This window comes from Maylandia zebra, linkage group LG14, assembly GCF_041146795.1.
Source record: "Maylandia zebra isolate NMK-2024a linkage group LG14, Mzebra_GT3a, whole genome shotgun sequence".
In the NCBI taxonomy this organism is placed as follows: Eukaryota; Metazoa; Chordata; class Actinopteri; order Cichliformes; family Cichlidae; genus Maylandia; species Maylandia zebra.
Window position 1 is genome coordinate 11,948,855 of NC_135180.1, and position 26,928 is coordinate 11,975,782.

The window sequence follows — 26,928 nt, forward strand, 5'->3', positions numbered from 1 at the left end:
TATAGCACAAGGCTCACTTAGCTTTGGAGAAAAATAAGTGGTAGAAATGTCCCCCAAAGACCTACTTTTTTATTTTCTTACTTTTAGTACATTTTAGAGCCTCTGCTTTTTCGGTTTTACTTGAATAAAGAAGTTGGATCATTACCTCAACCTTTACTGGAGTATTTTGAGCACTAGTATCTGTACTTAAGCACAGAATCCCAAAAAGTTGATTCTGTTCCTGTGGAAGTAGCATTTCCAGTGGGAGAAACATTTCATCACAAATCCAAGTGACTTCTTCAGCCGCAGCATCCAAAGCCAACATCTGTTTAATTAGCTGATAAATAAATGTTGGCCACTTTCAGTTCCCATTCTAACCTGTTCAGGTCATCAAGGCGCTGAGGTTTTTATATATCGAGTTTCCTGGGATTAGAATCCTGTCTCGTATTGAAATTGTCTTTCCAGTCTTAAATGTCCAGCACTGTTCGCTGTAGTTGTCTTTTATGAAATAATATTCAGTTCTCATGCCAGAGTCTAGTATATAATCTGATGGCTGACCCAGAGTATGTATGATGAATTTCAAAACGCCATAGTCCATATTCCCAGGGTAGAGTGGCACCCCTGTAACAGCTACCAGCCCCAGAGACCACATGTCAGTTGCTTCATTATATGGAATATGAAGCATGACTTCAGATGCCCTTTAATAAACTGTCTGTATACAGGCACTAGGATGATGCAATGATGTAGTAAATCTGTTCCCCCCCCCCACACACACACACAATTAAACAGGCATTAATCTTAGCTGACCAACTGTAGCAACTCAGCATAACCATCACAAACTGAACACTTACTTTTGTGTTTACTTCCATTTTGTACACTCAGCCTTTGCAACCAGAAGCTCACACTCTAAAGTAGCATTTACAACCAGATATACAGATTTTTATCTATCACCCTCGATGAATCACTACTGTATCGTGGTGGGGGAATTTGCAGGAGCAAATGAGTCCTAGGTGAGAGACCAGACAAAGAGCAATTCAGAAGTAACTGGCTACAAGACCAAGTGAAGAGTTCACCTCTAAATGCCACCATTTAAAGAGAAAATGAAATGTTCATCCAGAAAAACACATACTGAAACTCTCCTTTAAATTGTACAGTAGATCGTATTATTGTACGATCTACTGTACAATTTAAAGCCCCTTGAGGCAACTGTTTTTGTGATTTGGTGCTATATAAATAAAATTGAATTGAATTGAAGACTTTAATGCAGAGAACCAAGTCTGTGTTACCAAATCATGTGTTTTCTTTGACAGGAGGTTGACAGCAACATTTGACAGGAGGTTATGTTAGTGACAATGAAACAAGTCAATCACATCTAGTGGAAGAGAAAGAATGAACACACCTTCTGATTGAGCTTCTACAGTAGATGTCAGAAAGTGTATTTGGAGTATTCAGATAATTCTGCAGACACGTGTTACAGTGTTTAATCCCATGTTAAATACCAATTTGGATTCAAGGAAAATAATGATTTTATAACAATTAAAGGGTCAGACTAAAGAAAGCAACACAGTATAGTGTAAGTCAGTATCCTTCTGCTTAACAGTGCTGAAGGTGAGGTCACTTTAAGAAAACCCTCAGAGTCCCAGAGCTTCTTTCTTCACGCTGCAACCCAGCAGGACATTTCCAGCATCCACACACTCTGACACAAACGGTGCTAAAAACACAAAACACTCAATGATTATAGAAATTGATATGGGGGAAAAAGCTGACTATAGCATTTTATTTTCATTGTGATGATTACTACCTTTGTGAGCTTGGAGCCATGAGGCAGCCTTCACAGCCAGAAGCTCCCACTCGTCCTTTGCATCCATCTTGAAACCATGAAGCCAGATCAGAGCCAGAATGGTGGCCCACACTTCACTGCTGGTCTAATTCATCAAGTGAAAGACAATCAGATAAAACAGGAAACATGAAAATTATCATCTTAATTTCTGCAAATAATATAAATGTAAAATAAGACAGTGATATACTTTAAGAACTTCTGATGATGAAAATGATTTCTGCTGCTTTGTGGTTACTGGACAATATCAGACTTTAGTGCAGCTCAGTGGTTGCTCATGAGTGTTGTAACGTGCGGTGGAGATGAAGCCAGCCGCGGAGGTGTGCAGGTGGATAGCGAATGAGCAACAGCTTCTGACTTTCCAAAAAGTACTCATTTATTTACAATATCAAAAATAAAAGTGCTACCTCTACCACACATTACTAAAGAGCACACTAGTCCGCGTACACACGGGAGCAGCCATTACAGGAGGAGTGCGAAGAAGATACATGACACACCAGTCATGAGACAGGAGGCGACGCCATGTGGCCATACACTGCATTACAATAGCAACTGTTACATAGTCCCCCCTGGTGAGAAAAAGGCTGTCCTCAGCCGTACACAGCTGAAAAAGCACACACCACACCTAACAGTACCCTACACATAGAGGTTACAGCTAAGATTGGTGCACACACACAGGGCAAAAGACCATTTAAAAATGAAATTGGTGAAAATAAGACGAATATGTACAGTGGAAAATCAGTTTTCTTAGTTTTTTTCACTTTTTTTTTTAAAGTAAAGGCCAAGAATGAACCTTAATGCACTAAAGAGCCATAAAACTGGATTAAGTAGAGCAAACAGAAACATCTACATATCACGACTCAAAATAGCAATGCAACAAGACAGCATCAAACAGGTTTAACCAAAACATTTCACTTCAGATCAAGCCTGGTTGTGTGAAAATCATGAATCCATCTTTTGTTGCTTCAGCCAGACGTAACTCTGGGGCAACGTCTGGGCCTGAAATTGCAATGTCCACCAGCAGCTGGGTGCTGGACAAATCTGGGTGAAAGACTGTCTGAAACAGTGCCCACACCAGAAGAAGAGTCAATGTCCGGTAAATCAAAGGGGAATGGCTCAGAGTCAATGTCAGTGTCTGCAGGGGGGCCAGGGTGGGCCTGAGAGTCAGAGTTCAGATCCTCTGAGGTCTCTCTCCCAGCAGGCGATGAAACAGATTGTTCTTTGGAAGTGAGAGAGTCCCAGGTATGGAACGGTTGCATGTTCACAACATGATAAACACCTGCATCCACACCGGAGTCCACCCAAGTGAGCCTGTAATTAACATCACTGAGTCTCTGAGATACACACAATGGTCCCTCAAACAGTGGTGCAAGTTTAGCAGTAAAGTTAGACTGAGCGTCTGACCTGGGGTGTGTCTTAACTCTCACAAGGTCACCAACACGAAACGTGGCATGTCGATGTCTCAAGTCATAGTAGGGCTGCACGATTAATTGTTAGAAAATCGCGATCTCGATTTATACTTATGTGCGATCTCATTTCCAAATGACAACGATTTAAAAAAAAAAACAAAAAAAAAAAAAAAAAAAAACGACGACGATTGTACCGCATTTTGATCCGGGACGTAATCTGCATGAAAACAAGCACTCACTCTTCCTGCTCAACAAATGACAAGGGCGGAGCCTTATACCACATGATACAGAAGCTGTGCCCAGTGTTGCCAACTTAGCGACTTTGTCGCTATATTTAGCTACTTATTTATTTATTTATTTAGGACAGTGCATGTTAATGAACATAAATGTAAAAAAAAAAAAATTACATGAATGTAAACATACCAGATTATAGCCAAGGGCTAATTTCCATCTGTTGTCCTTAAGCATAAAAATAGACATAATAATTCATAAAAATTCATCATTCATTCATAATAAAAACTCCATCACCAAACTTACACATACACACCATTCTGTTCCCAAATAAAACATTAAAACTATACAACTTATACATGATCACACACTTGATTTGTCCATAACCAGTTTTTAACCTTTGCCTTAAACTAATTGAATGTCGAGCATTCTCTAATGGGTTGAGGAAGACTGTTCCACAGATGGCCACCCTGGACAGAAAGGACGTTCTGACCAAATGCTGTCCGTCTGTGGGGTATAAACAAGTCTCCTCGGATTGTAGCTCGAGTGGTCCTGTCTGAGCTTTCTTTATGCCTAATGAACTGCTTTAGTGGTGGTGGAGCAAGGGAGTGTAAGACTTTATATATTAAACTCACTCTTTTAAGTTTCACTAAGTTATTGAAGTTCAGTAATTTATGTTTTTTTAACACATGACAGTGGTGGTGGGAAGTCGGTTTTTTGTCAAGTAGTTTTAAACTTCTTTTATAAATGTTTTCAATAGTTTTAAGTGTTGTTGGACAAGCGAGTTTTCAGACCCCTTAGCGACTTTTTTTAGAGAAAAAGTCACTAAAAAAAGACGTGAAAGCGCGTATCGCTTTTACTCTCAACAAGCAGCGGGTGCTGTAACGCAGTCAGTTCTTCTTTTACTCTTAAGCTGTTTTGTGGATCACAATGTTTAAAACTACTTATAAACACACACACACAAAGTAACTCCACCAGAGTGCCTATTTCGGGTCACTTTTGCCGGTCCAAGCCCGGGTAAAGGAGCAGGGTTGGAATTGTGACATTAAAAAAACAATAATTGCTAAAAGAAATTTAATTTGTAGTTCTAAATAAACTCTAAATGCATTTAGGACGTTTTTTACTCACTTTATGTCTCTTCCACGATGTTACTTCTCTCTCCAACGGAATTTCAAGCAGTTCAACATTTTGCGGCAACAACAAAACGTGAGACATTTGTTGTTTTTATGTTTATTTATTGTTTTTATATTCAGTATCAACTGTTATGAAGTTGATGTGTAGTTAATAAGTGCAATAAATATTTATACTGGAAAAGAAAATCGTGAGAGAATCGTGATCTCAATTCTAAGCAAAAAAATCGTGATTCTCATTTTATGCAAAATCGTGCAGCCCTAAGTCATAGTAACATTTTTGTCTGTCATGGCTATAGTCCAGAGCTGCTTTGGCGTGGTTGTGAGCTTCCTGCAGGGACGCTCTCAGAGATCTGGTAAAAATTCAGTCGGCCTGTCACAGGTCAGAGGCAAAGGGTTGCGTGACAGTGCGTCGGGAACTTTGTTTTGTGCACCAGGCTTGTGCACTATTGTGAAATCAAAGTCCTGCAAATGAAGTGACCAGCGGGCGAGTCGGCCCGTTGGGTTTTGACAAGACATGAGCCACCTGAGACTGTTGTGGTCAGTGAAGATAGTAATATGAACACCTTCAACATATGGGCGGAAGTGTTCCAGAGCCCATATCACAGCAAGGCACTCCTTCTCTGAAGTGCAGTAGGGGAGTTCAGCTTTGTGAAGGGCGCGACTAGCAAAAGTCACAACATACTCACGACCCTTGTCATCCTTTTGCATCAACACTGCCCCAAGACCAATGTCACATGCATCGGCGTGAATGGAAAAGGGACGGTTGAAGTCTGGAACTGTTACAGTGTGAGTGTCTGATATACAGATGCTTATTTTCATGCAGCAAGAAGGCCTACAGTTAGTCTGACTTTATTTCCATTTGTTTTCTGTTGTGTTGTAATTCTAGTTTTCATTCAGATCATGCTATGGAATTTGTTATACAGTATTTTACATTTGTGTTACTATTTCAACAGCCAAAGCAACAGCCCACCTTTTCAGGCTTTGACTTTTCCATCTCCTCGTTGGTCTGTCCCAGTGCAGCAGCCAGAGCTGGATCAAGCAGCCAGCAGCCAGACGCCTCCTGCAGGGAGACTAACTGCAGCAAAGGGTCTCTGGGTGGCTGCTCAGGCACAGCAGCTGGAAAATCTAAGATGGAATAAAGACAAAACCTGATTATGGTGCTAGATGAGACAACATAAAGTGTATATGACTAACCAATGCACAAACCATTACACCTTAAACAGTTATAAATAACGTCTTATTTGATTAATTTGAATATCTGTCAAAAATGTAACGTTAAATATAGGGATGGGTACCGGTGTCATGGCACCGGTTCTGACATAAACGGTAGTAACCAGACCGAAAAACAGCGCACATTTCGGTGCTTTATTTTGGTGCTTTTTTTTCCTGAGCTGTGATACACTTCTAGCCAATAATTTTACGTTTCCCAGGATAGTAGGCGGGTCCAGGTACGTACGTTCTTTTAGAGCAGAGCTACAGATTAAAAATTCCCAAGGAGAAGCGGTCAAAAGTCTGGCTGTACTTCACAGCAAAATATGCAAACTCAGCAGCCTGCAACAAGTGCTTTAAGCTGATACTGTGATACTGTCAAAGGAGGTAACACCTCAAATCCGATGAAACACCTGGCGACGCATAGCGTTTTTTTTAAAAGCCCAGAAATGCGCCGTATGATAGCTTGCTGCGAGACCTCACACCGAGCGCATCTACTGTACGTGGGTTGCCTGTTATCGGACCCGGAGTTAGCAATATCCCCCAAAAACCCCGAAGAGGAGAGTCCTGGCCCCTAGCCCTGTCAGTGTAGCAGAAATGATGACGGATGATGATGGCAGCAGCAGCCGTTCTTCTCTGCGTGAGTAGCTTAATGTTGTTCGTGTGTAATTTACGTTGAGTAGGCTAACCACGTTATTACATTAATGCATGTAAGGTGAACTAGCAAACATCATCATAGCTACATGCGGCTGTCTTCTTGTTTGATGGCAGATACTCCCTTCACCCTGGCCAAAAAGGCTAAAATGACCAAAGAAAAAGTGGAAAACAGTTAAACATGAGAGGTTTAGGACAAAGTTTGTGTTTTTTCCATTGTTTAAGCACTGCTTCCAGCCAAGAGTGATACCATATATGCCCCATAGCTGCAGAAAAGGCTAACATTGTTATCTTTTTACAAAAAACCAGCTGAACATGAGAGGTTTTTGGACCAATTTTGTGTTCTCCATTCTTTAAGCACCGGTTTGAGCACCGGCACAGTTTCAAAAGTACCGATTTGGCACCGGTATCGGATAAAACCTAAACGATACCCATCCCTAGTTAAATATAATTACCAAAGCAATTCATGTGACAAATTGTGTATTTACAACAGCCTTAAAACTGACAACACCACACACCCCAGCATTAGACTTTATGAATTGAACAGGCGGAAGTTAGTCGGATTTTAATCAGATGAATACTGACGAAATGATGTTATATAAGGTCTTGTTCTCATGCTTTATAATAAAAATATGTCTCCAATTTGCTAAATCCAAGAGGTCAGAAGACACTAAAGCAAAGAAAACTTAATAACAGTAAATCCTCACTTTTATCCATTTTATTATTTTATTATTATTATTGTTTTATTATTAAGGGTCCTAAAAGAGTGTGCAGACCAACTGGCTGGGGTCTTCACTAAGATCTTCAACACTTGACTGTCCCAGTCCTGCATCCCGCCGTGCCTAAAGTCAGCCACAATTGTCCCACTGCCAAAGCGTTCTAACATTAGCAGCCTCAACGACTACCGACCAGTTGCTCTAACACCTGTTATAATGAAGTGCTTTGAGAAACTGGTCCGACGTCACATCATGTCCTGCCTGCCTGCCACCCACATTCGACCCGCTCCAGTTTGCATACAGAGCTAACAGATCAACTGAAGATGCCATTGCTACAACGCTCCACACCACCATCTCTCACCTGGAAGTGCAGGGCCGTTACGCCAGGCTGCTCTTTGTTGACTTTAGCTCTGCTTTCAATACGATACTCCCGGACAGACTAATAGTTAACAACCTGTGTGTAGATAACAACCTGGACCTCAATACCACCAAGACAAAAGTCGACTTCAGAAGGAGGAAGTCTGAGCTGCAGCCTGTCAGCATCAACGGGGAGTGCGTGGAAAGGGTCTCCAGTTTCAAGTTTCTGGGTGTGCCCATAGACACAGACCTCCAATGGAGCTCTAACACCTCTGCGGTCTTAAAGAAGGCCCAACAGCATCTCCACTTTCGGAGAATCCTCAGAAAAATGGACCTGAAGAAAGAGCTGCTGACCGTCTTCTACCGCTGCTCCACTGAAAGTGTGCTGACATATTGCATCGGTGTGTGGTTCTCCAGCTGCACCACAGCACACAGAAAGGCACTCCAGAGAGTCATTAATATGGCCCCAAAAAATCATTGGACATCCTCTTCCCTCCCTGAAGGACCTGTACAGCACTCGCTGTCTCAAGAGGGCACGCAGCATCCTACGGGACTGTAAACACCGAGGACACCGGGCAGGAGGTTCAGGCTGCTGAGGTCCCAAACAAATAGACTCAAGGACAGCTTTTACAGCAGGGCAATAGCCCTGATCAATGCAAATAGCTGACCTGATTGGCTACCCTGGACTTTTTTTTTTGGGGGGGGGGGGGGGGGGGGGGGAACAATGTTTAAAACAATAACAATAATAATATTTATATTTATAACAAGGTGCAATAATAATTAATGTGCAATAATAACAGTGTTCAATACACATACACTTATTCTTCATTTGTTTTATTACTGTTATTATACTGTGTTGTGTTGTTTGTGTTGCGTTGTGATGTGTCGTATTGTGTGTTGTGTTATACGTAGTGCCGACGTAGGACAGTTTTCCAATTTCATTGTACTACTGTACTATGTATGACTGTGCAGTGACAATAAAGAGTTCTCATCTTATTAGAATATTAGACTAATAAATTATTCAGCAGGAGAAAAGTGGATCTTCTGTCAAAAAAGGCATAAAGTAGAATCAACTGCTACCACCAGCAGCTTAACAGCTCAACATTGCTCATTTGCTGTTGTAGTTTACTGTATATGTCACATATTCTCAAGATTGCTGTAACAATTTCTACATGCAGTAGCTAGAATATAGAATAATAATTTGCTCAACTTCAAAAATGTATTGATATATAGGGTGCCTTGTCCTTGATTTTTATATATTGTGACTGTCGTCTGTCTTAAACTACACTATTAACGGCTTATTACTGAAATCGCATCCATCTTTTTGCACTTTAATAAATATAGTGAGGTATTTTTCCCCAGAGGCACTGCATAATCACTCTGTGATTAAATCTGTCTCAGTTAAGGTAAATGACTGCAGAGAAAGCGTGGGGTTATTTCTGTAGACTCAACATTCTTTTGTCCAAATGGACTCTGCCGTATGTGTCCATGCAAGATGACTGCAGCATGGAAATACAAAAGATGTTTTGCTCTGAAATTCTCAGTCTTACACGAGGCACTCCTGTGGCTGGTTTTTTAGGGGTTAAAATGACCATAGCTTACCCTGGCATTCCTCACAATATCTTCAAGGTAAAGTATGCTGACCACGCCACAGTCGTGTATCTGGAGTGACAGTGGGCTGGAGAACAGCTAAAACCCATCCACTCAAAAATCAAAACTATTGTGATGCTCTCAGTGCAGTCATCCAGGCGTGAGTTGCAGCACTTTTGGGGGATGGAAGGTTAGTGCAGAGGTTTCTGTAAAAGTGTTTCCACTGTCGCTTACTGTATTTACACAAAACACACATCTTTGTTTCTTTTCTGTTTAGTGTTTCACTTACCTTGTGAAGCCATAGCACCGTGCTGGGCTAGTGAGGAAAAATGTTCTAGATTAAAAGAAGAGAAGAAATAAAGACATTACAAATCTTTATTATTTTGAACTTGTATGATAGGTTTGTAGCATAAACATATTTGCTGAAACGTTAAGGACCATTTAATTACACAGCAAACCAAGACACGAGTAGGCAAAGTTCTTTATGTTTCTCGTGCACGGGAGAGAACTGGACAAACGCCGTGTGTGTGTGTGTGTGTGTGTGTGTGTGTGTGTGTGTGTGTGTGTGTGTGTGTGTGTGTGTGGGGGGGGGGGGGGGGGGGGGGGGGGGGGGGGGTTAGAAGACCGATTAAGACTTCCCTAAACCTGCTGGTCTGGAAGTTCAGCAGTTCATCTAAACAAAAGGCACTTTTAGACTAAAACTGACATAGCTACGTTTCTACGTTTATCCTACCATAAAACAAGAGAAGGTACGACCTCTCCCATGCTCCCAGGATGTGGGTGTGAATGCCAGAACACTCTGGAATGCACACAAAGCCTTTGCAGACTCCTAGGGATCGCACATCCTATCACTACACAATCGATTATGCACCTCTAAGCATATATGGTTAAATATTTCTAAGCATAAATGACAACAACAATATAAACCTAACATTGTTAAAATGTAAAGTTTTTAAAAATGCAACTTTTTACACACTGACTTAGAGCACATTACAAGTGTTTAAAATGAGTGAGTCATTTAAAACTACAATTAAAATCACAAAAAGATACAACTTTGAATATTAATGTTGGAACTGTATCCTCACCCAGAAATTAATTAATTAAATTAATTAATTAAATATATATATATGCATACTCTTTTTTTATTTTCAGTCCACAAACCACATGTAGATTGGTTAGGCAAACTCCCATGCACACTCAAGTATCGTTGAGAGGATAAAGAGCACTGGTCCAGTGTTAAAACAGAAATGTGTTTGTTTGCGTCTGTGTTTTTGAAAATGCATGAAGATATGTTGTTCTGCCATTTAATTTTTTACTTACTTTTATGCAGACGATCACCAACTGAAGTAAAAACAAAGAAGAAAGAAAGAAAAGGGAGTCAAAATATTTCATAACAATTTGTTAAAGAGAACAATTAATGGACTGACTTCGCCTGCATCCTGTTCTCTGATTGGTTGCTGAAGTATTTCTACCAGTTGCTCACCATCCGCGATTTGCACAATTGTCTATTTCCATTGTTTTCTAGTCTTAAGCTTTTTCATGTTAGTTCTTTTCCAATTACTTGTCCATCCTGCGTCAAGCACTATCTGCCACATGTTTGATTTAGCAGTTAAGACGAGATGATTTGAAAACAAAATATAAATGAAGCTACTGGATTCTGATTTTACTGCAGTACCTTACAGTTCATTATAAGTAGTCTTTCAAGTCTATGTGGTGTTCAATAATATTCTGAATATATCAAAATGTTGTAAAAGTTCAACCTTCTTTAGTCACCATGTGGTGTGAATGAGACACGGCGGGTCCAGGGATCATAGGTTTGAGCCATTTTATTCAATATTTGTCACACCACAACACACACCAACCCCTGAGTCCCCGTGTTTTTAACTAGGCGGGTGTGATTAAGGATGCCGTGCAGGTGCGTCCGCCCTCCTTGCACGGCACCGCAGACCATGCCCCACCACACACCACTTTAAGATACTCTCTGTTAATATGTTAATAATGGCAAACGAAGAAATACAGACAAAGCATTTTACTTTCAACATTTCAAATAAAATTCAAAGAGAAATGTGTTGGTTTGTTTACATTTATTTTTAAACATATGTGCTGTTCTGCCATCCAGCTTTTACTTATACTTACCCCACCGACTAAACTTCTGGAAGGTACCAACTGTGAAGTCAAGAGTTAAAAAAAATAAATTAGGGTTAAAACATTTAACAAGTATTTGCTAAAATAACAACAAAAGTACAGATTTTTAATATTACTGTGGTGATATATACACTCAACAAAAATATAAACGCAACACCTTTGTTACTGCTCCCATTCCCCATGGGATGGACGTAGAGACCTAAAATTCATTCCAGATACACAATATAACCATCCCTCCCAAACAGTGGTCACAAATCAGTCCAAATGTGTGGTAGTGGGCACATCTGCTATATTGAGGTAATCCATCCCACCTCACAGGTGTGCCACATCAGGATGCTGATCTGACATCATGAGTAGTGCACAGGTGTACCTCAGACTGCCCACAACAAAAGGCCACCCTGGAATGTGCAGTTTTTTGCACTATTGGGGGTCTGGGGACCCAGAACTGGTCAGTATCTGGTGTGACCACCATTTGCCTCATGCAGTGCAACACATCGTCGCATGGAGTCTATCAGATTGTCAATTGTGGCCTGTGGAATGTTGGTCCACTCCACTTCAATGGCTGTGCGAGGTTGTTGGATATTCGTGGGAACTGGTACACGCTGTCGTATACGCCGGTCAAGCACATCCCGAACATGCTCAATGGGTGACATGTCCAGTGAGTATGCTGGCCATGCAAGAACTGGGACATTCTCAGCTGCCATCTGCCCTGAACAATGTGAACCATGATTCATCTGTGAAGCGCACACCTCTCCAACGTGCCAGACGCCATCGAATGTGAGCATTTGCCCACACAAGTCTGTTACGGCGACGAGCTGGAGTCAGGTCAAGACCCCGATGAGGACGACGGGCATGCAGTTGAGCGTCCCTGAGACGGTTTCTGACAGTTTGTGCAGAAATTGTTTGGTTGTGCAAACCAATTGTTCCAGCAGCTGTCTGGGTGGCTGGTCTCAGACGATCTTGGAGGTGAACCTGCTGGATGTGGAGGTCCTGGGCTGGTGTGGTTACACGAGGTCTGCGGTTGTGAGGCCGGTTGGATGTGCTGCCATATTCTCTGAAACGCCTGTGGAGACGGCTTATGGTTGAGAAATGAACATTCAATGCACGGGCGACAGATCTGGTTGACATTCCTGCTGTCAGCATGCCAATTGCACGCTCCCTCATTGCTTGTGGCATCTGTGGCATTTTGCTGTGAGACAAAACTGCACATTCCAGGGTGGCCTTTTGTTGTGGGCAGTCTGAGGTACACCTGTGCACTACTCATGATGTCAGATCAGCATCCTGATGTGGCACACCTGTGAGGTGGGATGGATTATCTCAATATAGCAGATGTGCCCACTACCACACATTTGGACTGATTTGTGACCACTGTTTGGGAGGGATGGTTATATTGTGTATCTGGAATGAATTTTAGGTCTCTACGTCCATCCCATGGGGAATGGGAGCAGTAACAAAGGTGTTGCGTTTATATTTTTGTTGAGTGTAAATACAACACAAATATTACAAACAGTATTTTAGGTTTATCTTAGCAGTCTAGTTTTTACATCCTGCGAGGACCTGTAACTCATTCAGAAATTATATTCCCAAATACATTAAGAAGGCAAGTGGAAATAATGTCCCCAACTAATAAAAGCAAAATAGTTTACATAAAATGTAAAACACAATTTCAGTTATTTGGACTTTTGACATATCATAATCTTATTTGTGTTATTTTATAGCTCTGAAGTCCTGAATGTTGTAAATGTAGGAAGTAGTAAACACAGTCAAATCCTTCTATGAATAAGTGTAATCAAAGTTTTGACACATAATACAAATTTTTCTTCTACTCCCACTTTTTGTTGCACACTCGTAGTATACAATAAATAATCTAAAATACTGGATTCTGATATTATGTTGTGCCTCAAAAGTCATAACAAAAATATAAATGTAAATATGTTCAATTAAATTATAAATGTTGCAAAATGTTGTACGAACCTGATTTTCTTCATTTACTGATGTAGCATACATCCTGTCTACCAAGGCAAGTACTGCAGCTACACTACATACAATATTTAATATATAAAACTTCAAGTTAAAAGAGAAATATTTTCTTTCTGTGCCTTCATTTGCATAGCTGTGTATGTGTGTGTGTTGATTTGTCATTCAAATTTTACTTACTTATGGGCAATGGAGCACTCTTCTTCATTTTGCCTACAATGAAGTCAAGCCAAAAAAAAAAAGAAAGTCAGATTTTTCTGGTATTTGAAGTATAACAGCACTAAGTTGATGTTATTTTGGTGATATAACACAAAGGCAAATATTACAATTGGGTTTTAGAGCTTCCTCTTTTCAGTCCGTGTCATTTCAAGACTTTTTCCCTTTCACAGTTCTCTCATCTCTAATTAGTCACTGCAGTATTTACACCACTTGCTCATTACACTTTTTTGGGGTCAGATTTGTCAGATTACCTAGTTCTATTGTTCAACAGTATTTAATTTTTTTTTCCCCTCAGTTTATTTTGATTCCTTGAATCATGTGTTTAGTAGTAAATGTCACGTTTTGTTTAACTGCCGTCCCTTTTAAGGAGTCATACTTTAGGATCCATTGAGCTGACTCTAGTATATTCTGCTCTTCACTATATCAAAAAAATTATATGCAAAATAAAACAAAAACCTGCTGACTGTAATAGTATAACACAGTACACTCTTATGCTTTTTTACTCTTAGCATTTTCATTGTGCTGATTTCACTCACACTCAGGTAGATGTTTAAATGTGTTAAATCTCAGGGACACAAGCACACCTCCATGCACACACACAGTTTATATGTAACATAGGATTCTGAACAGCAAACTAATGAAGCTGTAAGATGAAAAAAGGAGATAAAGTATGAGTTCAGGACAGGTTAGAATTTATAGAGTTGCCCTGGCAACAGACTTTTGCGGTGCAGCTCTGCACTATAGACATGCATAGATGTATCTTGTACTACCATTGATCTTTTTAACTTTCTAATGCTACTGACATATGCATTAGAAATGTGCTTTGAACCATCTCTGATGTTGTCCTAATCATGATAATATTCCTTTTATTTATGATCAGCGATCTTTATCTTCAGAGCTGTGGGTGACACTTTTAGTGTTTGCTTAAAATAAATAAATAAATAAAAACCTCACAGGGTGTTGGAAGATTTCTCTGTACAAGAGGTCCAAGAGGAGCACTGCTTTCAGCTTAATGAAGCTTTCATATGCTGCATCGGTTCATTCTAGTTTGTTCAAATAAGCTCTCAAGTGGATCAACTACTCTTGTGCTGTTCGGCAAAAATTTGCTGAACCACGACCTAGGAAGGAGCAAAGTGCAGCCATGTCCTTTGGTGCAGGAGCTTCAGAGATGGCAGTCAGGTGGACTGGGTGAGGACACAAGCCCTTCTTTGAAATGACGTCCCAGGAATGGAATATGCGTCTGCCCGAATGAACTTTTACTGGAATAGATCTGCGGACCAACATCCTTCAGAGGCCTGAGAAAAGCATGCAAACATTCATTGTGTTCTTCTTTAATGGGTCCATTATTACGCTTTTATAAGGTTCCCCCAGATCCACGCAAAGTCTCAAGTCGCCCTTCTGTTTTCTTGCCACGATTAGAGGACTCAGCCATTCAGATGTGTCCACTGGTACAATAATGCCTGCTTGGAGCAGATGTTTCAGTTCAGCTGACACCTCTTTGCATATGCTGAGTAGCAGATGCCTCAGTTTTACTTCATTGTTAACCTGAACTTTGTGAATGAACCCTTTAACACATCCAAGATGGTCAGCAGAAACAGAATCAATGTTGTTCACCATGCATGTCTGTTTATACTTTTCCATCTATAATATTAATTTTGAGTGCTTTATATGATCTTTAACTATGTAGAATAATCCTGGCACTTTTTTGTCATCATTTGTCAGCACTCTCTTCTTCATCTGCCTAAATAAATACTGATCCATATGCGATGGGTTATGGTACACATCCATTTTTAAAAGTCCCCCATTACTGATGGTGTGGCAGAGGTGTGGCCTGTGGCTCAGCTGCAGGGGAGGGGTGGGGCAGTGAGCTCAAGGCGGCGGTGCCAGGAAGGCTGGAGGGACAGGTGGTGATGATTGTTCTAACGAGGCTTTTCCTTTTTATAGTGAAGCCGGAGACCAGAGAAGCCAACTGGAAAGTTGGTGGACGGGGTGCCGAACTGTAAAAACCATGTGTGCAACTTCACTCCTGAAAGTGGTCCCAGTAACAGTCTGTTGGGTCCCAGTCTTTACAGATGGAAATCTCAGTCTAAGGCTAGCTGCCCCAAGATTTGATTTTCAGCCAGGTGTCACCCACACACCTATACCAATGGCCCAGTGGTGTTCCAGGGTAGAATGACAGACACTTCTTTTACACTTCCTCAAGATAAAAATGGGCTGCAGTGGGTGAAAGTGGGGAACCCATGTTTCTTCCTGTAGTACTGACACTTGTATGCGAATCCATAATGACATCTTTCACCTTAAACAAAATCCAAGGAGTTCTGGATGTGGTGTGGCTGTGGTGTTTAGGGCTGACTAACAATTTGTTGAAGACCAAAGCCAGAAACTATGAGGCTGACTTGATCATACAGATAGTGGGTCTTAAAAGGTACACCATGTTTATGTGTCTTCTTTGAACCCTACAGACTTTGCGTAGCTTCTGCTGGGTATCACCTGCGGTATGAGGTCAATGAGCTTTCTGGGATTTCTTTATTTGGATGACTAAGCATGCATCAAGATCTTTTTAATAAAATTCAAAATAATAAAAACCTAATTTAAAAAAGATTGCTGATTTTTATAAAACACACTGCCCTTTTGTGTCTCTCTGCACTTTACATTACCATTGTGGTGATGTCATTCACACTCACCTATATGTACAATATAAATTTATTAAATCTCAGAGACACAAGCATGCCTCCATGCAAAAAATAGTTTCCACTGACATTCATTCAGGTTTGTACTTACATGTTCCATATGTTGCTGATGATAAAAAGCAATCCATTGCCACTATATAGGATGAAAAAGATGCGATATCATAGACCGGCAGATGTGTGTTGTACTTCCATTCAGCTTTTTACTTTCTAATGCTCTGTGGAGAACACAGTAGCCCATAGGCATCTACTGCTTCATTAAACTTGTTCACCAATAAGTTGCGCTTTGGTGTTCCTTGGACTAACTCTCATATTCTCCTCATAGCATCATAATAGTATTCCTTTCGTTGATGCTCAGCTATTTTTAGCTTCAGATGTTGGTGACAGTTTTAGTTTTGCTTTTTAACAAAATAAACTGGACGGGGTTTCTCATTGTTATTCTGATTCAGTAAAAAGGGCTAGCTGTTAGAATTAGGGATGCACCGATACCGATCTCGATACCACATTTTCTAAAGTACTCGTACTTGTTAAAAGACCCCCGATACCGAGGACCGATACCACGGTCTGAGACCTGGCTATGTTTGAGCGGCATGTAAGGGGTTAATCACAGGCCCCGAGTGCCCGACCCCAGGCCCCGAGTGCCCGACCCCAGGCCCCGAGTGCCCGACCCCAGGCCCCGGCTGCAGCTCAGAGCGGGGAGAAAGCGAGGCGAGACATATCAGCTGTGTGGAACTATTTCAAAGTGAACGAAGACGTGAAAACAAAGGCGGACTGCAAATTGTGCTCAGCGAAATTGTCCAGAGGAGGCTCTAAAGGTAGCGCATTTAACACAAGCAATTTAATCAAGCAGCTAAAATCCCAACACAACAACGAGTACAAAGAGTTTACCCACGCTTATTTACCCCACTTATTAGCACAGAGGAGCATAGCTGATGCTATAGCAGTGGGACGGAAAATAGCTGGGCATTTTAAACATTCCGCCTTAGCCTACTCCCGCCTCGAGGACATTCAGGGACAGCTCAACCAGCCAATAAAGAGACTGTAGCAGGACGTACAGACGCGCTGGAACAGCACGTATTACATGCTCCAGTCCCTCATTGAGCAAAAGCGAGTGCACGAACTCCCTGACTATCTCACCGCTCACCAATGGGCTCTTATGGAGATGACTGTTGCCATCCTCGCCCCCTTTGAGGAACTAACTAAAAAAGTGAGCAGCTACGACGCACTAGCCTCTGATGTCATCCCAGCTGTGACTGTGCTAGTGAGACTTCTAAACAGAGAAACAGACGAACAAATTTAAAATTAAATTTTGTTTTTTTATAATTATTTATTCTGTAATATGTTGCATACAACATGCTTTTCATTTTAAATAAATGTTCTTAATTCCAAACTAGTCCCTTGTTTGTTTTTTGTTAAATTATAGGACTAAAGCTGTTACCTGCAAATTTAAATCATGTTTTTATTAAGTACTCGGTATCGGCGAGTACTGAAATGCAAGTACTCGTACTCGTTTCCAAAAAAGTGGTATCGGTGCATCCCTAGTTAGAATCCCTGACAATGAAAAAAACCTCACGGGCTGTTGGAATATTTCTCTGGACAAGAGGTCCTTGGATCGCCTCTCCGTTGTCTTTGTTGACAGCAATGAAGGCAGTGAAAGAACTGCTCACTCCTGATTGGACACTGAGCTGCACCACCTTCTCCTTCACTCCTCCACCTTGCTGTCCTCTGTGCTCTCTCTCCTCCATCTCCAGGGAACGAATCAGAGTCCGAGCACCCAACCTGTGGACTGTTAGTCTGCAGACAAGAAGGAAAACACACAGAATGCTTGTCATTGTTAATACTGTGTTATTATAGTATATTAGTTTACCAGTCATTTTACTGTTTTTAACACCACTGTGTCCTCTTCGGGGTAACACAGTGAGGAACATGTAAAAAGGCAGCATCTGATGCAGTCAAAGCAGTCCCTCAGTTGCAGTTTAGTCCAGACTGGAACAACTCAGGTTATCTTTCTGTATGGACAAGTGGGGACCAAGTGAATCATACAGTGATCTGACAAAAAAAACAATTAGCTCCTCTGATAGTGCCGTATGTTTACATTTGTTCTCATCTTGTTGGATACTGGAAGTTATTCACTCAGTCAAAGGGTGTTTACTAAAATCTCCCCCCAAAACAGTGGTTCCATTGGAGCATATGCTAGAACATCTATAACCATAAAGATATCTTGAAAAAGTTCTGAGTAAATATTTCAAGCCTTTTTTGCTTTAGCTTTGATGATGTTAGCTCATGACAATCAGAAAACCAGTAGTTTGTGACACCCTGAACTCTCGCCTTCAGCCATGCACCAACTACATGAGGAGAGAGAGCTGTGCTGCTCTTCACAAGTGGCACAGCACCTGAAACCATTCTGCTCCACCTCTCCATCCTACCAACCACACACCCCTGCTGCATTTAGTTTCAATTCATGGTCATGACCCACAGAGCACTGTGCTCTACATTAAACATGTTGTACCCAGCGTCCTCTGCAGGTCTGAGACTGAAGTGCAGCTGGTTCTCAGAGGGATGACCTGCCAGGCTGTACTTCAGCGTCACACAGCCCTCTGCTGCCTCTGCGCTCTGACACAGAATTACAGTGTTAGAAGTCACGATAATTACTGTCATCAAAACAACATGAGAGGCTGCTGCTCCTACCTGTCCAGTGAGCTGGGCATAAATCAGTGACCTCTGACCCTGGAAAAGTGTTGTGATCGGTGGAGAGAGGACAGTGACAGACACTTCCTTTGGTAAATCCCATGTGACTGAGATGTCGACCACAGCTGGCTGCAGAGCAAATCGCAGCGACTGCATCACCTGACAACAACAAGAATTAGAAAACAATTATGCATTTATGTTTATTTGAAATTATGTCTTCTGTCCAAATAATAACATCTAGAGATGGCACGATACCACTTTTTAATGTCCGATACCGATTCCAATATCATAAATTAGGATATCTGCCGATACTGATATGAATCCGATATAGCGTATTTTGTAATCAATAAAAAAATTTTTTTATAAATATCTTGCTGCATTTTGTATAAGTTCATACTCAAGTTTTAAAAAACAAGAGACTGAAGCTATTCTGTTATACCTGTATGCAAAAATACACTCCACCGAAACATTTTATAGTTCAGCAATACTGATCTAATAAACTTAAACCTACTCCATCCTTCCTATTCTGGTATTTTAAAGAGTACTTACCTACCTAACTAATAGGGTTGCCAACTCCCAGCAAAAAATATTAGGGAACCACCCCCTGCCCTTAATCGATGTAATCAACTTTAATTTAATGCAAGTGTAAAACAAATGCACAGAAATCAATTATTTTTCTACAATAATTAAATAGATTCAACATCTTTCTTCAACAGAATTGCAGACTGCACAGATGGTACCTTCCCAAAGAAAAAAGCAGTATAGCTTACTGGGGTGTATATTAGACTTAATAGTTACTATATACAATGATGGATTTCTATACATTTATTCAGATGACTACTTTTGTTGTAAGATTCAGATAATTATTCATTCAAAGTTTTTAAATGACATAACAAATAAAAATATTTCTTTGTGCCCCCCTTCCCTTCCCTTCAACTCATTCATGTCACCTAAAAGGTAAACCTGTTTCTCCATCACCTGTTCAGCTCTGATGATTCAGTAAGGACATCTCCTGGTTTCATCTTCATGTTTCCCTCTCACCAGATATCCAAACCGATATCATGACCAGCAGCTTTTACAGCTGTGGCTCCAGCAAACGTCAGCTGATACTAGAAAGTAATATTAAATACATTCTAACAACAGCTGATCAAGCTTAAACGAGCTGCTGTTGTTTATCCGCTGGTCTCCTCTTTCTAACGCAAAGTGGGCAATAAACTAACAAGAAAGACGGGACTTGCGGTAGAAAAGCCGATCAGCTGATCATTGATCAGTTTCATGTTTGAAGTAATAACAGGAGAGGGAGGGGGAGTGAATGAGAGAAGTAGATACAACTGCGCAGCAAAGACAGAATAACTCCAGCTTTGTGTCTATTTTTTTAATTCTAGCTGAAGTACGGGACAAATCGCTTCCTTTTCACCTCAATATGGAACCAGTCCAGCTGTGGCTCAATATATCAGTTGTTAAGTTTAACGTGAAAATACTATGCAAACATTCAGGGATGAACTTACACACTTGCTTTACTTCTCTGGGATAGTTTTCGCCGAGATGAAATGCCGCGGTTAGGAAGCATGTAGCGAGGCTCCAACAGACCGCCGACAGGTCTCGCAGAAAAATAGCTGCTCTATCACGTGACACATACTGCTCCAATGCGCCGAGCTGGGTTACACCAAGTAGCGCGTTTTATGAGGTGATTTTCTGATACTTCGGATCGGATTACATTTTTTATTTCTCTCCGATATCCGATCCTGTAATTTAGGTCGGTATCGGACCGATACCGATACGTAATATCGGATTGGTCCATCTCTAATAACAACATATTGTCTTTTAATAATTGTTATTATGACTTATTGTCTTACTTTTGGTTGCATCCTGTCAGTCCCTGTGATAAACTGAGCGTGACCTCCTCCTTCCTTGGCCATCCCATTAATGAGAGCAGAGCTGGCCCCTTCCCCAATCCCAAAAGAGAAACACCTGCAACACAACAGCTGTTTTTAAGACACACAGGTTTGGTACGCAGCACATGTCATCATCATTTTTGCTGTTTCACCTGTGGGAGCCTGAGTTCTTCTTCACCAGATCGATCACTTCTTTGGTGTTCCCCACCTCTCCATCAGTAAAGACAAACAGCTAGAGAGGAGAGTTTACATGAAAGGCCAAATTACACAAGCTAAAAGTAACACATATACACATAGGACTTTTTTACCGATCGGGAACTGGATCTAATGCTTTTAACGGAAACTTGGCAGAGAGTCGGTGAGTCCAGTTGTTTTACTGAACTTTTACCGCATGATTGTGAGTATCTTAATGTGCCGAGGATGACTGGGCGTGGTGGTGGAGTGGCAGCTGTTTTTAGGAAGAAGCTCTCTTGCAAACAACTCTTAACTGACTCATATTCTAGTTTTGAACTTCTGGCGTTTGAATTGAATTGTATACAGACCTCCAAAATACCACAAGGATTTTATCCAAGACTTTTCAAACTTCTTAGCTGAAACTGTGCCAAGCTACGATCGAATCTTAATCGTTGGAGATTTTAATATTCATGTGTGTTGTCCCTCCAATTCGCTGGCCAGAGACTTTTTAAGCTTGACAGACTCCTTCAGTCTTGCTCAACTTGTGTCTGGGCCAACCCAGAAACAGGGTCATACATTGGCTCTTGTGCTGTCTTTAGGGTTACCGGTCCGAAACATGGAAATATGTGATGCCGTTTTTTCTGATCACTGCCCTATTGTGTTTGACATACTTTTATCTCTCCGCCATTTTACACCTCTTATTTCAACACGTCGTTGTCGTGTTTTTAACCCATCTGCAACAGAACAATTTTCTATTGCTTTTAAAAAAGTTTTAAGATCTCCCCTTGGCTTTGGTACCGAGGAAATGACAGTTAATTTTTATGATAAATGCAAAACTGTCCTTGATGAGGTCGCTCCTTTTAAAACTATAAACTCGAAACCACGACCAGACCCATGGATAAATAAGGCCACTCGTTCAGCCAGACGAGAGTGCAGGAAGGCTGAACGTAAGTGGAAAAAAGATGGGCTGCAGGTGTCCTTTCTCATGTTGAGAGACAGTCTGTACAGGTATCAGGACATTGTTAAAGCAGAAAAGTCAAGGTTTCTTTCTAATGTTATTGAGAATAGCTCCAATAATTCTCGGGTTCTTTTTTCAATTATTGACTCTGCCCTGAATATTTCCCCAGCTTCTTGTATTAATAGTTCCTCAGACACCTGTGAAAGGTTCTTGCAGTTTTTTATCAATAAGATAAAACAGCTTCGATCTATGATCGCCCTGCCTTCACATGACGTGTCTAAAATATTCACCTGCTCTGCTGTTTTTGATCAGTTTGAGCCTGTGTGTCTTGATCAGGTGGAGGAAGTATGTAGTGGCACAAAGACATCATCGTGTCCAAATGACATTATTCCAACACATCTTCTAAAAAAGATTTTTAAAGTTGTCAGTTCTGACATTTTAGCTATTTTTAATAGCAGCCTTAGCTCAGGTGTTGTGCCAGCCTGTTTTAAACATGCTGTTGTACAGCCTGTACTTAAAAAACCTAATCTTGACTCCTCCGTCCTCACTAACTTCAGGCCTATTTCAAAGCTCCCCTTCCTGTCGAAAATTTTGGAAAAGATTGTGTTTGTTCAGCTGCAATCTTTTCTAAATGGACACAATGTTCTTGAGAGGTTTCAGTCTGGTTTTAAAACTCTTCATAGCACAGAAACTGCACTTTTAAAAGTTCTTAATGATCTTTTATTAGCCACTGACTCAGGTGACTCAGCTGTGCTTCTGCTTTTAGATCTGACCGCTGCCTTCGATACTGTTGACCACAGCATTTTAATCTCACGGTTGGAGCATTGTGGCGTAAAGGGCACCCCATTAGAGTGGTTCAGGTCATACCTGTCTGACAGGACCTTCTCTGTGAGCTTTGGTGATTTTATCTCTTCCTCAACTCCCCTTACTTGTGGTGTTCCCCAGGGATCTATACTGGGGCCAATATTGTTCTCCATTTATATGCTGCCTTTAGGTCTAATTTTTAGAAAATACAACATTTGTTTTCATTCATATGCCGATGATACTCAGATCTATCTTCAATTGAAGGGAAACAGTCCTGCCTCACTAGAACCCTTACTTCAGTGTCTCGGTGAAGTTAAATCCTGGATGGCCTCAAATTTCCTTAACTTCAATGAGAACAAAACCGAAGTGATAATTTTTGGACCAAGCGGCAATCCCAACACTTCTAATTTTAACCTGCACAGTCTTGAGCCTTTTGCCAAATCACATGCCAAAAATTTGGGGGTTATATTTGACAGCAATTTCACCTTTGAAAAACAAATTAGCTCAGTCGTACAGCGGTCTTTCTTCAAACTGAGGCTTTTATCTAAGGTGAGATCATTTTTATCTTTTAAAAACTTTGAACGAGCGATTCATGCTTTTATTATATCCCAGCTGGACTATTGTAACTCCTTATATGCTGGAGTCAGCCAGACCTGCCTGGCAAGGCTGCAGTTGTTCCAGAATGCTGCAGCTCGTCTTCTGACACGCACTAAAAGATGTGAACACATTTCCCCCGGTACTTGCCTCCCTTCATTGGCTCCCTGTCCGCTTCAGAATTAATTTTAAAATATTATTGCTGACTTACAAAGCCCTGAATGGACAGGCTCCCGGGTATTTGTCTGACCTCTTGCAGACTTATACCCCCCCTTAGATCTCTTAGATCAAGTGATCTTTTGCTTTTAGCTGTACCAAGGTCGAGGCTGGTTCATAGAGGTGATCGAGCATTTGCAGTCGTAGCGCCTAAGCTGTGGAATAATTTACCCCTACACATCAGACAGGCTCATACTGTCAATCTTTTTAAATTTTATCTTAAAACGCATTTTTATTTACTGGCTTTTAATACAGCATGAGAGTTGTTTGTTAATTCATATTTAGTGTTTGCTTTTAATACTCTAAGTTGTTTTATTATGTATGTTGTATTCTTGTACAGCACTTTGGTCAACGCTCCTGTTGTAATTAAATGTGCTATATAAATAATTAAACTATTAAACCAGTCAGACATGACATTATGACCACGTGCCTAATGTTGTGCTGGTCCCTCTTTTGCTACCAAAATAGCCCTGACCCATCAAGGCATTGGGTGCACTAGATCCATGAAGGTGACGTGATATCTTTAAGATCCTTTAAGTCCTGTAAGTTGGAAGGTTGCGCCTCTGTGGATCGGACTTGTTTGTCCCACAAATGCTCAATTGGATTGAGATCTGTAAAATTTGGAGACCATATTTCACCCATATTTGCTTTGTGGCAGACCAGGAACACCCAACAATGGCTGCAGATATCATGGTGAATACATAATCAGTGTTATTTAATTTACCTATCAGTTAATTAATATAAACTCATACACTGTGTGTGTGTGTGTGTGTGTGTGTGTGTGTGTGTGTGTGTGTGTGTGTGTGTGTGTGTGTGTGTGTGTGTGTGTGTTACCTGTCTGGGCTGATTTTGAATGCAGGGTTGGCTGTAAATATGTTTGAGGGGCTCCAGGATCTCTGTTCCTCCAAGATCAGCCTCCATCTCCTTAACTTTCTTCAGAGCCTCCTCCATGGTCTTCTGGCTGTACTCCACACTCTTACTGCCATGAGATACACATAAGTGTCACAGTACTGGCTCTCTGACTTAGTGTTTGTGTTTCAGTTCTTGGTTTAATATTCTTTGATTGTTATTCCTGGTTTCGGTTATCTTTCGTTTGTGCTTAGTGATCTTAGTTCTTCCTCCCTTTGTACGTTTCTCGGTCTGTGTTTAGTCTCTGCCCCCGTGTTTTCTCTGTGCCTGTCCTAGTCCCAGGTCGCATGTCTAATCACCTTGTCTCCATGCTCCATGTCAGTGTATCCTGCTTTGCTTCCTGTGCCTTGTTATGTCGGATTAGCCCCAGCTGTGCTTCCCTCCCGTTTTCCCGTTCCCTCGTTACTCCCCGGTGTATATAAGCCCTGTATTTTTCTCTGTTAGTTGTCGTTTCCTCCGCATTACCTGCGTGTCATGTTTGTTATGTCGTGCACTCCCAGTTTAGGTCATTCTTCCTAGTTTGAGTTTTTGTTTTATTTCTAGTGCTCATATATTGTGTTTCTCTGTTTGTTTTTTCCAGCGAATAAAAGCTGCTGCCTTCAAGTTAAATACTCAATCTTAGAGTCCTGCGTTTGGGTCCAACCACTACCTGCCACACAGCAAACCTTGACAATAAGTGATTGATGGCTGTTTAGCACTGCCAAATTCTACATTGTAATTTAATGAGTTTCACTCATACACTTTCAAAACTGCCTTTGAGAACCATAACATAACAGCAGCTTACCTAAATGAGCTGTAAGTATTCTAGAAACGCATTATCTGGTGTAACTAGAGCAGATATCTTATTACACACAAGTGACATCATTGAAGCACAGTTTTATGGACTGAATCACTCACGAAAAGATGTGTTCATATCGGGACCCAAAACTGTAAATGTTGAAATAGCAGCCCATTGGTAAGCTCTTCAACAGGAGCAGCAGAGTGTCCTTCAGGGAAGAGGGAGAAGATGGTGAGGCCACTGTGTGAGAGGAAAGGTTTTATAACTCTAACACCACATCATAAATACCCTGGCACTGCTGATCCGAGATTCCCGCTGCTCAGTGTTATTGGTAGCATAGTCCATACTTCCAGATCGATCCACTAAGAACACAAACTCTCCACATGAAGCCATTGAAGACATCACAGACTGGGTGAACTCAGGGTACAGACTCACCATCACCACTGGATCACCCATCAGAGAACCTGAAACACATGAAAGGACAGAAAAATGTCAAGTTTACAATTTTTTATATACTCCAACTGTTGCAGTGTCAGCTTGGTAGTCTGTGTCTGTAAGTTCAGTCAGGGTTTCCTGTTTTACTTTGAAGGTCCGTGTCTTATGTTAATGTGTCTGGTTTTGTCCCAGCTGTGTCTCTCCCTCCTGTCTTCCATTCCCTGATTGCCCCCTCTGTGTATGCAAGCCCTGTGTCTTCTCAATTATCCCATGCTGTGTGTTCCGTCCGTCTGCCTGCCAGTTTAGTTTCTGTATTCCCAGTTTAGCCAATTTTCTGTTTTTGTCATTTAGTAATAAATCTTTGTTTTTAAAGTCTGAACTTTTGGGTCCATCATTCCTCCTATCCTGCCTGCACACAGCCTTCACATGACACCAACATGTTTGTAGTTGTGGTTTATATTCACTTATCATGTGAATGATTGTCATTTGGCTTTTGACTTCCCGGGGGGGGGGGGGGGGGTTTGAGGGTGAAATGAGAATGCAGTCATCTTTGGTGACATTATTTTTGACTTTCTAATTCACACATGGTCAAAATTATGCAAACAGGCTCAGATATGACCAGTTTAAGCATGATGTTACCACCACAGTGCTTGACAGCTGGTACATTGTTCTTATATTTGAAAGCCTCTCCTTCACTCTTGCAAATTTAAGTCAAATGTAAGGGGCTTTATTTTTGTTCCAGAAATGTAAAGTTTATGTTAGGGCTGGGCGATATGGCCTGAAATTCATATCGCGATATAATTTGAAGCAGTAATTTGTGCGGTAACAATATATATCACGATATATTATTTTCTTCTGTATTACGTATTTTCTACAGTATAAAGCACACTTAAAATCCTTTAATTTTCTCAAAAATCGAGAGTGTGCCTTATGTATGAATTCTGGTTGTGCTTACTGACCTCGACCGATTTTGGCGTGCAGAAATCTGTTAAAAAAAAGTTTTAATACAACTTTGGTAAACAGCACTGCTTGATGGATTGTCAGAGCATTATGCATTAGTGAGGAGCTTCGCGGAGTAATCTGGGTCCAAAACTCCGTCCCTTCAGGTCCCAAAGTCAAACGAATACTAAGAGTTAAAAACGGTCTAAATTCTTTCATCTTTAATTAAATCAACAGCATTGCTGTTTTATCGGGTGTAACAATTAAGTTTAACATCCAAGCATCCATGAAAACAGAAGTTATTAAATTTAACGGAGTTAAAAGTTAGCAGGAAGTTAGCTTGCTAGTTTCCACCTAAACATGACACACCATGTTCTGACTGAGAGATTTTTGAA

At 40.9% G+C, this 26,928-nt stretch overlaps 1 protein-coding gene across 3 annotated transcripts in view; it reads right to left on the reverse strand.

Annotated features, from left to right (window-relative positions):
* Positions 1–1,223: 1,223 nt before the first annotated feature.
* LOC101481275 (von Willebrand factor A domain-containing protein 5A) overlaps positions 1,224–26,928 on the reverse strand; it is a 32,405-nt gene continuing 6,700 nt past the window's right edge. For all 3 annotated transcript variants that reach the window (XM_076892226.1, XM_076892225.1, XM_076892227.1), the window contains 16 exons: positions 25,448–25,623; positions 25,279–25,367; positions 24,307–24,451; positions 20,879–20,958; positions 20,688–20,802; positions 18,832–18,990; positions 18,653–18,756; positions 17,717–17,937; positions 16,238–16,279; positions 13,418–13,450; positions 11,252–11,281; positions 10,436–10,456; positions 9,405–9,449; positions 5,560–5,714; positions 1,781–1,904; positions 1,224–1,690 (listed from right to left, as the gene is read on the reverse strand). In XM_076892226.1, coding sequence (XP_076748341.1) covers positions 1,611–1,690; positions 1,781–1,904; positions 5,560–5,714; positions 9,405–9,449; positions 10,436–10,456; positions 11,252–11,281; positions 13,418–13,450; positions 16,238–16,279; positions 17,717–17,937; positions 18,653–18,756; positions 18,832–18,990; positions 20,688–20,802; positions 20,879–20,958; positions 24,307–24,451; positions 25,279–25,367; positions 25,448–25,623 — 1,619 coding nt within the window. In that variant the 3' untranslated portion in view covers positions 1,224–1,610. The remainder of the gene's footprint in view (positions 1,691–1,780; positions 1,905–5,559; positions 5,715–9,404; positions 9,450–10,435; positions 10,457–11,251; positions 11,282–13,417; positions 13,451–16,237; positions 16,280–17,716; positions 17,938–18,652; positions 18,757–18,831; positions 18,991–20,687; positions 20,803–20,878; positions 20,959–24,306; positions 24,452–25,278; positions 25,368–25,447; positions 25,624–26,928) is intronic.